The sequence below is a fragment of the Mesocricetus auratus genome, unplaced genomic scaffold, assembly GCF_017639785.1.
Source record: "Mesocricetus auratus isolate SY011 unplaced genomic scaffold, BCM_Maur_2.0 Super-Scaffold_100010, whole genome shotgun sequence".
NCBI lineage: Eukaryota > Metazoa > Chordata > Mammalia > Rodentia > Cricetidae > Mesocricetus > Mesocricetus auratus.
Window position 1 is genome coordinate 6,812,091 of NW_024429194.1, and position 13,284 is coordinate 6,825,374.

General features: G+C 42.9%; 1 protein-coding gene across 6 annotated transcripts in view; it reads left to right on the top strand.

Annotated features, from left to right (window-relative positions):
* Positions 1–13,284, top strand: part of Ankrd12 (ankyrin repeat domain 12) — a 91,129-nt gene that overhangs the window by 12,386 nt on the left and 65,459 nt on the right. For 3 of the 6 annotated variants that reach the window (XM_040752915.1, XM_040752914.1, XM_040752920.1), the window contains exons 2-4: positions 6,621–6,758; positions 8,432–8,579; positions 11,220–11,288. In XM_040752915.1, coding sequence (XP_040608849.1) covers positions 6,672–6,758; positions 8,432–8,579; positions 11,220–11,288 — 304 coding nt within the window. In that variant the 5' untranslated portion in view covers positions 6,621–6,671. Of the gene's footprint in view, positions 1–387; positions 902–6,620; positions 6,759–8,431; positions 8,580–11,219; positions 11,289–13,284 lie in introns of those variants that run through there. The other 3 variants (XM_040752916.1, XM_040752919.1, XM_040752918.1) reach the window with 3 other exon arrangements.

The window sequence follows — 13,284 nt, forward strand, 5'->3', positions numbered from 1 at the left end:
CTAACAGCACTGGGGAAAAATAAGTACAGGAGTTCTCAGATTTCTCGACTCTGACGGGTGTAAGCATTGTTGGACCTCCCTTCCTGGGAGCACATCTGCGTTGGGGCCCAAGATTGCCAGTTTGCAGCTGTCTCCCGAGGCAGGAGGAGTGTGTCCCAATAGCAGCTACTGCTCTTTTAGATAGTCTGCTACAACCCTTTTAGTTTTTTGTTTTTTGTTTTTTGTTTTTTTTGTTTTTTGAGACAGAGTCTCTCTGTGTAGCCCTGGCTATCCTGCAATTCTGTAGACCAGGCTGGCTTCCAACTCAGAGATCTGCCTGCCTCTGCCAAGTGCTGGGATTAAAGGCGTGCGCCACCACTTCCCAGCTTTAATTCTTTGTACATTGGACTTTTCCTGTTACCTGAACAGGTGGCCCAGTTAAACATGCCCCTGTTGTGTTGGTTATCCATTGCTACTCCAGTATAAATAACCCGGCTGGCAGGTAGGAGTACCCTGCAGTCCTGACCTGGTTAAGGAGCTCGTGGCTGCCATTTCCTAGAGCCAACAGCATGAGTCATGACTTTGTCACATGCTTTTCTATGGCCCATCTCCATAGTGTTCCTTTTTCCCTTGAAGGCTCATACAGCCTAACTCCGTGTCCCTCTGTGGGGACTTCCTTCCAGGTCCCTTTTGTGGCAGAGTTCACACATGACCAATATTTAAGACTACTACCTTTCCCCATAGTCTTTGTTGTTGGTTTTTTTGGTCCTCTAACAACTTGTCCATAGGCTGTCACTATCTGGGGCCATCTGCAAAGAGAATCACAGTTTGTTTTCCTGTGTAGGCTGTTCCCTCACAGCATGATGAACTTTGTGGGATGATCCCTGGCTGGCTGGTTTCCAAGAAGTGTCACCTGTGGGAGGTAAGGCTGGACCCCTCTGGGGAGCAGTTAGCTGTACAGATGGGTGTCCAGGAATTGGAGTTGCCCTGGACAAGGTTGTTCTCCAGACTAATTTATATGACAGAGCAGTAGCACTCGTCCTCCGTGCACTCGGAGGACATCGGGAGGCAGAGTAGGAACTGCGTCGCTGTCCCCATCCTGAGGTCACTTTGACATGGTCGCTTTCAGAGGCTTGTCTGGGTCTGGGACTCTCACGGTTGGCTCCTGGCTGGGGTCCACAGCAGCCTTGGTGTGGGTTCAGTGTCTTCTACAACTGCGGGTGACGCCTGTAAATTAAAGAGCCGAGGGAGAGGTGAGGATTGGGCATTTTTTGTGCAGTTTCAGCCAGGTCTTTCAAGAACTGCTGGAGGCCGGTGTGTACACACGCTTGGAATTCCCTGGGTCCTCTGGGAGCAGCAGAGGGGGCAGCCAAACCTGACCCTGCAAGGAGGATCGCCGCACGTACAGTGTGTGCAGTGCGCCCTGATCACTGCGGTGGCCGAGTCTCGGCAGTGTGTGGCCAGGGCTGTCGTAAAGGCTCTGTTCATTCTCGCGACTCAGCCTGATGATCAGGGGTGGCACCCTGTGTGCAGCACTCATGCTCACCTTCTGTGCAGGCAGGAGAAGCCTCTGCCCACACTGACAAGTGCGCACCGTAAACAGCAGATATCGGTACCCTCTGCCGGGCTGACGTCAGGAAAGTCCTTGTAGAAGTTCTCTGGGTCAGTGTGGGAACCTCGGGTCCCTCCCTGGAATTGTTCCAGCACCTGAGACGTGCCTTGCCAGCTTGTTGGGTCAGTGTTGCAGACCTCAGAACCACCAAGTACCGATGCAACAGTTCTTACAGGGCAGCCAGTCTAGCCGGGCGGCTTCATGAGCTTTGGACTAGGCTGGGAGCCGTCATCTCCGCATCTGTTTTCCGACATGGGGTAACCAGACAGTCCTCCTGGTTTCTAGCAGCTCTTTCGTCGGTTGGGCTTTTCCTTTCTTCCGGTTTCTGTGTGTGAGCCCCGGAAGCACCTGAGTGTGAGCACGCCTTCTGGAGGGTAACAGAGGGGACTGCGGGGCTGTCTTCACAGAGGCGGCCCCTTTGGCTGTCTGGTTTGTCAGTTGGTTTCCCCATCTCACTGACCTTGACTCTGTGCTGCCACAGCGGGGCCCAGGCAGCTTCTAGGAGCTGCAGGATTTGGTCTGTCTTTAATTTCTCTCCCCCTGAGGTAAGAAGTACCTCCCTTTGTTGATGTGTAGCTGCGTTGAGTTTCTGGATGTGAGGGGCTGTTCCCCATTGTAGGCTACAGTAAAAGGTTCTATGTCTGAACTGGAGCCTGTCTTGTCCTTTAAGTCTGGCAATGAGGAGAAAAGCCTCTTACAATTTCTCTGCAGCAGTGGAGAGGATTTCCCTTCTAACATAGCTACCGTCTTCTTGGATGAGGGGAGGGCCTGGCCTTCCCCTCAGTGCCAGGTCACACACCATTGGAAGGATGGGGTCAGGTGGTCTTGATTCTTTGGCACTATGTGGTGATGTTGGCAGTTGGAGCCAGTAGGGAGGCAGCTCATGGACTCCTCTCCCTGGGGAAGCTGATGGGTGCTTCCTTGGTGTCTTCAGGCTTTACAGTCTTTGTGGAACTGTGCAGGACTCACATCAGGACTGTGCAGACCCCATGAACAGAAGAGTTCCCTAACCAGATTTGGGGGATTTTACATGTACCTAGCCCAGTGGGGTGGAGAGGACCAACTTCTCCCTCAAGTTGATGCTTGCTTACCCAGCAGCCTATGGGGGACTCAAGAGATCTTACCTTAGGACGGACCACATGTGTAACCAACCCCATGCTCAATCACCTCCTGCTCAGGAAGTAAGTGCCCATTCAGGTGAAAAGCCTTAAGAGGAACCACAGGTTGGGTCCTGCCAGAGCCCATAGGCCTGGGCCGTGGGGCCATTGCAAGTATTCACACATTTATTCACCAGTCTTTCATTTTAAATTACTAGTCTGTTTCTCTAGAGACCAGTACCAGTGCCTCAATATCCCCTCGGGGCTCTTCTTTATTCTGTTGTGACCAGGTGCAATACACAGAATTATTTTAGTTTCCTTGTATTTCTTAAGACATTCTTGGTGTCCTAATTTATCATCTTTTTTATAGAAAGTTCTGATGGCTGTAAGGAGAAATGTGTATTATTCAGTGTTTGGATGAATTAATTTATTTAATGACATGTGGAGGAGATCAGAAAACTTAGCCTGTGGGAATCACTTGCTTCCTACCTCCAAACTCAGACTATCAAGCTAAGGATGAAATGTTGTGGAGATGTCTATTAAATCCATTTGGTTTATGATGTAATTTAATCTAAAGATTCCTTTTGTTCATTTTTGCTGGGATGACCTGTTAACTGCTTCAAGTCATGTGTTGAAGTCACCTACTGTTACTGTGCTAGGTTAGTCTGACCTTACTTCTTACAGTATTTGTTTTATGAACTGGGAGTACTTGTGCTTGGTTGCATGTGTGCTTAGAATTGAAGTGCCCTTGTCAATGCAGAAAGTACATCTCTCACCTGAAGAGAAGAAGAGATAGTTTTATTCTGGAGCCTTTTTGACTGACCGTGATCCAGGAATACAGATTTAGGTTTCCCCAAATTCCATGTTCCAACAGGGAAGTGGTTTCATGGAGTTTTATAGTTCAAAAGACTAAAGAAAGTCATGAATCCAGGCAAGTTGGAAATACATCGATAGGAACATCAGAGAGATAGTTACAGCAGGGTGGAGGACACTCTTCTATGAGCCTTGGGTGTTACATGATGACAGTCTTAGCTTTTGGGTTTGTGGATGGTGCAGTCTGTCAGGTTCATGAATTTGAAAGGTTTGTATCTGTCACATAACAGGATGTTAGTTCTGACAGACAGGGAGGCGGGTAAGAAGTGGCTATTCAGGGGGCCAAAGCTAGGCCAAAGTAAGGTAATGAGCCTGTAACATTCTGACCTGTCCGCATCGCTGTAGTTCTGTCAGTCAGCCAGCCAGCCTTTGCAGACACAGCGCCTTCCTCCAGGAGTTTTTGCTGGCGTCCTCAATGGGTTGTTGTCTCACTAGTAATAAGGTGACTTTCTTTCCCCTTGTTACCAGCTCTGGTTTGAAGTGTGTTGTCAGACGCTGGAGTGATAGCCCCTCCTCGTTTTGTAGCTCCTCTTTAATGAGTCATGTTTCTTGGGGGACAATAAGAAAGGTTGCCCTTAACCCTTTCTCCTATGGTCTCTTGACTGGGGATTGACCAGGTCTTTCCTGCCCTGAAATGTAAGGCAAAATTGACCCCCTCCCCCTTTACAAAACAACTAAGAAATGAACCATTGTATTTTGTGTAACTATTGCTAAGTTTGGGTTGGATCATTCATTTTATTGGTTATTAGATTTTTTAAAATTTAAAAATCTTTATTGTGTGTATGTATATCGGTGTATGCATGCCACATGTGGAGGTCGAGAATAACTTGGGAGTCGGTTCTTTCTACCTGTGGGTTAGGCTCGGTGGCAAGCATGTTCACCAGTTGGCTTAGTCAGCAGCCCTGCTTTCTTGTCCAACCTCAGTATTGCCTTTTATTGGGTTATTTGTATGTTTGAACTACTCCATTATAATTATTTAGAGTGCTTTTTATATCTCCTTGTATACTTTTCTGGTTACTCTAGTGATTATGATTTGTATTAAAATCTGTATATATAAATTTTAAATATTTTTGGAATGTATGATTTTCATTATGTCTTTGCTAATTTTTTCTAAGTAAAGGTTTTTTAAGATGATGTGTAAGCTTTTCTGACACACATTCCATCTAACATAACAGTTATGCCCTGAAATTGTTTTTCAAAAAATACTCGTAACTGGGTGGTGGTGGCGGCGGCAGCCTTTAATCCCAAGACTCAGGAGGCAGAGGCAGGTGGATCTCTGTGAGTTGGAAGCCAGCCTGGTCTACAGAGGGAGTTCCAGGACAGCCAGGGCTGTTACACAGAGAAACCCTGTCTGGAAAAACCAGAAAAAAACAAAAACAAAAACTCATGACTCTCTTTTATGTCATTAATAACTTGCCTTGATTTCATCCACAAAAGAGATAATGTGTTGTCTTCATAGTCTCACTAGGTTGATGTCTGTTATTAAGTAGCTTAGTTTTGATTGTCTATTCTTCTGTAACTTGTGATTCTAACTCTAAGCATTACTCACGGCCAGCACTGAGGAAAGTAGTTCATTTTGTGTTACTGCTTCTGTTTACATTGCTGCTCTAGGCAGTTGTGTTAACTGTTTACATGGCTGCTCTAGGCAGTTGAATGGCCCAAGACACACTCTGCCTTTTATGTGTAAGGCCAAAGCACCCATGGAAAGTTTATTTCCTCTTCTGTTAAAGGAAAGATTTGAACTGTGATGATTTTTATAGGTGGATTTTTGTTGTTTTGGTTTGATGACACTTAAAAAATAATTGCACGCACACAGTGTGTGTGTGTGTGTGTCCGTGTCCACATGCATGTAGGGGCCTCACTGACAGTATTTCTTGTTTAAATACTCTTAATTATTTAGTATGCTTTTAATTTCTGTTTATAGTTTATGTGATGATTACTCTAGTGATTGTAATTTACATTGGACTAGGCACTATGTTTTAGTTGGGTTCTATGCAGACCTATTTACTGTGGTTTTGTTAGTTCAGTTCATTTAAGGTATTTTTACCCTTTTCCCCTTTTCAAAACCAAAATGAGTCTTCAAGCACCAACAGGACAATTTGGAGTGTGTGGTAGACTTGACTAATAACTATCAAAGTGTCTGAATTTAGTAGTTCACACAGGCACTAGAATGGCACGTTCCCTTAAGACTTGCGATGCTCACTGGAAATTTATTTGCATGAAGCAGTTGAAAGTAAGCCTGCCAGTCACTGTATTTCTCAGTGTTGTGCTGCTCTTCTTGGCAATGAACCTTAATCTAGCCCACTGCTATGCAGTGAAACTTTCCCATGAGAATATAATTGTATACCTGTACTGAATAATATAGCAGCTAATGTAATTTTGCCTACTTTTTATTCATTTAAAGAGCTACTTGTGGCTAGTAGACCATCAGAGAACAAAAGCAGGTTTAGACTCAGCGTCCTCGTTTGTATGTGAAACTTCCTTAGAAATTTTGTTGCATCTCTCATCTCCAAGCTGTTGTAAGTGTAAGCTCTGAGAAGGTTGAAAGACAGTTGTATGTAAGTGATTGTTAGAGCCAGCATAAGTGTATGAGCACACAGTTTGCTAAAGGTACAAGGTGACTGAGTGCTCAGTGAAGGGAAGACTTTATGCAGGTAGAGTGTAATACAGGGAGTTAGGTGTGCATCTCTGATGACACCTATCATGGTTTGCTTGAGTCTGAGCGGAAGCCTGTTTGAAGTTCCCACCTGGATCTGTGTTAGAATGAGAAACCTTTGCCACTGCTCTCCGTGGCTGCTGTTTGTGGATGTCTAGAAAGCTGGAAACGGTGACTGAGAGGTGGAACTTAAGTCCTTCTCCTTCTTTCCATGGACAAGCTGAACAGACTTCAGCAAGGGAACTTTAATCAAAATTCAAATTGATAAGTGAAAATGTAGGATGTCTTTTCTGGAAACATTATAGAAACAGAAAACTAAGTTGTATTGACTCTGGCACATAAGCATGAAGTGGATCGCATTGTATGCACATAAAATAACACATTGTACACCTGTTCTTTACAGACCCAGGATGAGAAGACTGACAGAAGAAGCAACTAGCTGAAGAGCCGTAAAATGCCCAAACCTGGGCTCCCAAAGCCAGCTCAGAGTGAGAGTTCTGACAGTGACAGCAATATGGTAGAGAGACCATGTGGAAGAAAGGTACCAGACAGCTAAAGACTCTTTACTCTTTGGAATCTGGATAAAAGACTCCCAGTTTGGTATTTTTAGTAATTACAGGTCTCCAGCCTCAGTCACAAACACATTTGCTGTCAAAGGGTCGTGTCAGCCCATATATGCCTATGTAAACGAATCAATCTTTGACCATAGGTTTATTGTCTTGTGTGGTCAAGATATATTCCAGCTTGCTTTTCCTTTTCATTATCCCCTTTTTTGTTTTGTTTTTTTCCCCTCCCTCCATCCCTCCCTCCCTCCCTCCCTCCCTCCCTCCCTTCCTCCCTCCCTCCCTCCCTCCCTCCTCTTTGAGATAGGATCTCTATGTAGAACTGGCTCTGGCCTGGAACTCAGAAATCCACCTGCCAAGTACCAGGATTTAAGGCATATTCCACTAGGTTTCATTGCCCAGTTTTTAGTGATGCCTATTTTCTAGGAACATTATACATTATTCTAGCCTTTAAGGTTTTTATTGATGTAAATTAGAAATAATAGTCTTTTGTAATTTTATTATCCTCTTGACTTACATTTCAGCTCAGTTCTAATGATTATCATTTTCTTTTCCGTCTTTGTCTCTGGTTCTTCTCTCCTCCCCTCCCCTCCCCTCCCTTCCTCTCCCCTCCCCCTCCCCTCCCATTCCTCTTCTTTACATGTTTTTTCATTGTAACACATCTAGATTATATTAAGATATATTATTTTGTTATAGTCAAGATATTTTAGTGTTACTTAAATTTTCTATTGCTATGAAATATCTTGGGAAAATGTTATAATTAATTAAGGTATGGTGGTTCACACCTATAATCTTAGTTCTTGGGAAGGGAAGCTGCAGTAGGAAGGTTGCTGTGAGTTTGAGGCCAGCCTGGCTTACATAGTGAGATCTTGTCTCCAAAAAGTAGTGGGTTGAGGGATGCCTTAATTAGGGTCACTATTGATGACATGAAATATCATGACCAAAGGCAACTTGGGAGGAAAAGAGGCATAATTCACTCACAGTTCTATATAACAGTTCATCAAAAACACTGAGGGCTGGAGCCTGGAGGTAGGAGCTGACGCAGAGGCCATGAAGGGAGCTGCTTACTGGCTTGCCCAGCCTGCTTTCTTATAGAACCCAGGGATAGCGCCACCCACAACGGGCTGGACCCTCCCCCATCAATCACTCATTAAGAAAATGCCCCATGCATCTTATGGAGGCGTTTTCTCCATTGAGGTTCCCTCCTTTCAGATAACTCTAGCTTTTTTAAGTTGATATAAAACTCGTCAGCACAAGGGGCATTTAATTGGTGAAGCTCTGTATTAAGTCATTAAATACATTAACCCATTAAATACATGGCTTATAATATATTTTATATTTTAAAAATTCCTTAATAGAGGATTTAAAAAGTGTAGTGTGTGTGTGTGTGTGTGTGTGTGTGTGTGTGTGTGTGTGTGTGTGTGTGCAGTGCCCATGGAGGTCAGAAGAGGACATTGGGTCCCTGGAAACTGGAGATTCAGACATATGTGAGCTGGGAACTGAACCCAGGTGCTCTGTATAAGAGCAACAAGTGCTCTTGATTTCTGAGCCATCAGCCCAGCCCAAATAATAGAGAATTCAATTTAAAGTTCCATGTTATTTAGCTAATATTGTTATAATTTTATTTGTCTTTGACTTTTTTAAAAAATAGAGTAAAGACAAGATTGCATCTTACAGCAAAACTTCAAAAATTGACCGAAGTGATACGGGCAAGGAGATGAAAGAGAGGCCATCCATGAAACGGAAACTGCCCTTCACCATTAGCCCGTCAAGAAACGAAGAGCGAGGTTCAGACACAGGTACAATAATTTAGTTTCTGGTAACTCACCATATTCGTAACTGACTTCTTTTTGCTTTTCTGTGTACATTCCTCTTGACGCTTTTTGGTTCATAGAGAAATACTAAATATTTTAGATTTATCATGGGAGCAGAAGTGTATCCAAACTATGGTTTCTAATAGATTTATATTTTCTATATTCTTTACTCTGAATGTTTACTGCAACTCTTTTAGCATGTTCAGAACTTAGCTTTGGAGGTTCATTTCACTAATGAAAATTGTCCAGTAAGACAAACATTATTAAGGTTTTGTGTAAATGAGAAAAAGATGTTGGATACAGGAAAGAAGTTAGGCATTTTTGATTCACAAATGAAGTAGAAATATGTAGTAGCTTCCAAATGAGGCTAATGGCTTTATTCATAGTTCTTTTATTTCTCAAAACACTACTCAAAACACTAACACGTCAGGGGCCACCAGATGTCCATAAGGCTGCTAATTACCAAGCCCATGACCTAGATTCAATCCCAGGGACCTGCATAGCAGAGGAGAGAACCAGGTCTCAAAGCTGTCCTTCGACCCCACATATGTAGCCTGGGATGCAGGACGGATGTCCCAGTGCTCTGTTGCTGTGAGAGGCACCATGGACAGCAACTCTCATAAAAGACAGCATTTGATTGGAGCTTTAGAGGTCAGTGCAAGCATGGAAGCATGCGGGCAGACACAGTGCTGGAGAAGTAGCCGAGAATTCTACAGCTGGGCCCTCAGGCAGCAGGAAGAGAGAGACTCTGGGCTTGTAATGGGCTTTTATCACCTCAAAGCCATCCCCGGTGACACACTTCCTCCAACAAGGCCACATCTCCTAATCCTTTCAAATAGTGCCACTCCCTGGTGATCAAATTTGTGAACTGGTGGGGTCATTTTCATTCAGACCACCACAGGGTATGGGTACTCGTGCATGCTTATGTTTGTGTGTGCCCACACACAAATGTGTGTGTGTGTGTGTGTGAGTGTGAGTTTGTGTGAGTGAGCATCTGAGTGTGTGTGTGTGTGTGTATACTTACATGCCCACAAGTACCAGTGCTTGTGGAGGCACAGTATGGCCCCAGCATCTATGGTCCCAAAGTTGTAGAGGGTGTTAAATTTTGTGAATGAAGCCGGCTCTGTCTGCCAGTCTTAGAAATTCGTCTTTCCTTAAGCTGTGGGTATTATTAAAGGACTTACCTTCAAGTGACTCAGACAATGTGGAAAGATAACATGTTTTACAAGATAACGGTGTGTGTGCATGTGTGTGTCAGGAAAGCAGAACAATTTTGGGAGAAGAAAGGAGGAACAAGGATAAAGGAGAAGATGAGCATCATACTTCTTTCATCTACAGAATATACATTTCAATACAGACACGTGTTTCTGTGACATGGAAGTGATAAAGGGGGTCCTAGGGTCACGGAGAAGAAAGAAAGGGAGGGACGGGAAGGGCTGGAGGAAGATGGTGGGGGAAACGAGCAGAGCATGCCTTTGTGTGGGAGGAGAGGAGAGGCAGGCGAGTCTCTCAGTGCAGAGTGAGCTCCAGACATCCAGGACTGCATGTGACACCTTATCTCAAAAATTATTAAACACATAATGAAGCCAAATAGTCTATGGAAGGCATTTAAAGCTCTGCTTATTTTTATGTGAAATGTCAGATAATTTTTATGTAATTCTTATACATGTTCAGTTTAATGTATTTAGTTTTGAAATTTGCATGTTCATTGAAAGTCTTGACATTGAATCAGCTCTACTTGCTTTACATTTGGTTAAAAGTTATTTTACTAATTATCTCCTTTGCTCAAATGAATCTCTCCTTACTAAACTTGAAAGTTTAAAGTTTCCATATATTATATTTTGTGGTCAATTGTTCTCTAGTTTTTTCCCTAACCACTCGATTTGTTATACTTATCTAAACTTGCTAATACTGTTGATAATGATGATTCTGGAAAGATACATAGGTGCCAGTACACCGAGGCTGTGACTATAAGAATAGTAACTTGTGAGTAAATGGCTCATTGTTTAAAGGTAAAAACAGCTCTGGTTGTATCATCAGAGTTCTCAATGGCCGTCAGAAATTGGTAGGCAGGAATCCGTGCTCTTAACCTAGATTGCAGGCTGATGGTTTTGGATGATCTCTGTCTTCAGTAGTAAATGTGGCAGTGACTCCTGGCGCTGGGAATGAGGACCGTCTGCAGACAGTCTGTGGTCTAGGACGATACTCAAGTCCTAGATGTTCTTTTGTTTTGTGAGTAATTCTGGCCCTCATAGAAAATGAGTTTGATTCAACTCAATCAAAGACAAATTCTAAACAGAAAACCAGTGATAAGAACATTGTTTCATATTGGCAGAGTTAAAAAAAACAGCATCAAAAGAGCTATGCTTAAATAAGCAATATCATGGTATTATTGATTACGTTTCTAAACTTTAAGGTGCTCTACCTAGGAAGCTGAAATATTACATGTTGGACAAACCTGTATTTTAAATGTCCTTTGTTCTTCCATAATATTATTGTTGAGATAAAGCCAGTGATAAATCATTGCCTAATTAACTGGTGGTGTTTTTAAAATGTTGCTATGTTGGATTCTGCATTTCCTTTCGTATGCTTTTTTCTTTTCTCCTGTCTCTTTTCATTCTATAGATTCAGACCCAGGACATACAAGTGAGAACTGGGGGGAGAGACTTGTCTCTTCTTACAGGACGTACGCAGGTAATTAGATCATCAGGGTTCCTCTTCAGCCAGTGGCTCTGTCGTGTCTATTTGAGTAGTGTACTATAAGTAACTCTTTTCAAACCAGTTTATAGATATCTTTATTAAACTAAACGAGTTAAATGAATCCAGCAAAATTTTCAGCTTCAGACTCCTTCCTGAGAGAGGGTACCCAAGCTGTTGTAAAGCCTCCCCAAGTGTACTAGTTTTGATAAGCAGTGTTATCATACTTGTTTAGTCATATGATTTCTTTTTTAAAACATATTTAAAGTATTATTCACTGAGTTCTGCAGTGTTTATTGATTTTTGCTTCACAAGTAGATTTTAACCCTAAGTGTGGGTCACCCAGACAAATCCCCAGCATTAACTGTCAGAACTTCTCTCGTTAGTTGTAGTTCCAGTTGTTTGGGATCCATAATTACTCTAAATAAGTAATACAGGAGAAATTCCCTCATTTTAAATTAAAGAAGAGGGCTGGAGAGAGGGCTCTCAGAGGTTAAGAGCACTGCTCCAAAGGTCCTGAGTTCAATTCCCATCAACCACATGGTGGCTCACAACCATCTGCAATGAGATCTGGTACCCTCTTCTGGCCTGCAGGCGTACATGCCGGCAGAACAGTATATACATAAATTAAAAAAAATAAATAAAACTAGTTGTTTGTTTTGGAGATAGGTCTCACTGTGTTGCTTTGGCTAGCCTAGAACTCTTTGTAGACCAAGCTGGCCTCAAACTCACAGAGATATGCCTGCTTCTGCCTCCCAAGTGCTGGGATTATAACGTATGCTCCATCATGCCCAGCAAGACTAGCTGTTTTGGTTGATCTTTTCTTCTTAAAAGTAGGCTGACGTAGCCGGGCGGTGGTGGCTCACGCCTTTAATCCCAGCACTCGGGAGGCAGAGGCAGGCGGATCTCTGTGAGTTCGAGGCTGGGCAGGACTGACAGCCTCCAAAACAATACAGAGAAACCCTGTCTCGTAAAACCAAAAAAAAAAAAAAAGTAGGCTGACGTGACTAAGATGAAAGTCTTGTGTAGTCTCTGAGTATTTCTTTGTAGTTTAGTGTATGATACTTAGCTATAGAAATTGAATATTAACCTTGTGTGTTTCTAATATGCATCTTATTTATCTTATAAATTTGGGGGCCTATCTGGAGGTGCCGAAGAACTAATTTCATCCTTAAAGTTACGCTGCAATCATTGGGTTGATAAGTTCCTGGTGACAGGGTTTCCTGTGGCATTGTGTGCCTTTCTAAAAGGGGACTGCTGAGCACTGAGACAAGCCAGACATGATGGCTTAGACTACGGTCTGCCTGTCATTCACCTGCATTCACACTGCAAATGTGATTGAGTTAATTAATTATGCTCACTGGCCTCCATTGTCTCTCTTGGAAAATACTTCATTGGGAAATGTTTTATCCTCTAATTTTCGAGACAGCAATAGGTTTATGAACCAAGTTTCCCCCAAAAAAGTTTTGTCCTTTCTCTATGCTAACACTGTACACTTACTTGAAAAGTGACAATGTTGAGTGTTCTGTTTATTCTGACAGGAAGAGGGGAAAAAAACACTAGTTTTCTAGAATATGAGAGGGACATCTCTGTCTCTGAAAGTGAATGTTAAAGAAGACACGAGAGAAAGATGGATTTGATGGAAAGACTAATTCAGTTTTTAATTTTATTATTATTAGGTAAATTTCTTAGGTTTTTTTTCCTTAAAAATCTCAAAATAGACTCAGTGGAATTTCAGTTCTGTGGTAGACAGTGCTAAATGATCGTATTTGGTTGTGCCTGTGTTTAAAGTTCTGTCACGTTAGAACAAATGAGTATGTGTTTTAGTTACTGAAACTGGAGTGCTTGGCTGAGACACAGCATGAGTGAAATTCCTGGATTGGTATCCAGCTCTCCCCCAACCCCCACAAGCAAGCACAAAGCCCCGAGAGCTGTCTAGCTCCTTTCAGATAGACACCATTGTTTTCTAGTTTTTGACCAGTCAAATGAGGGA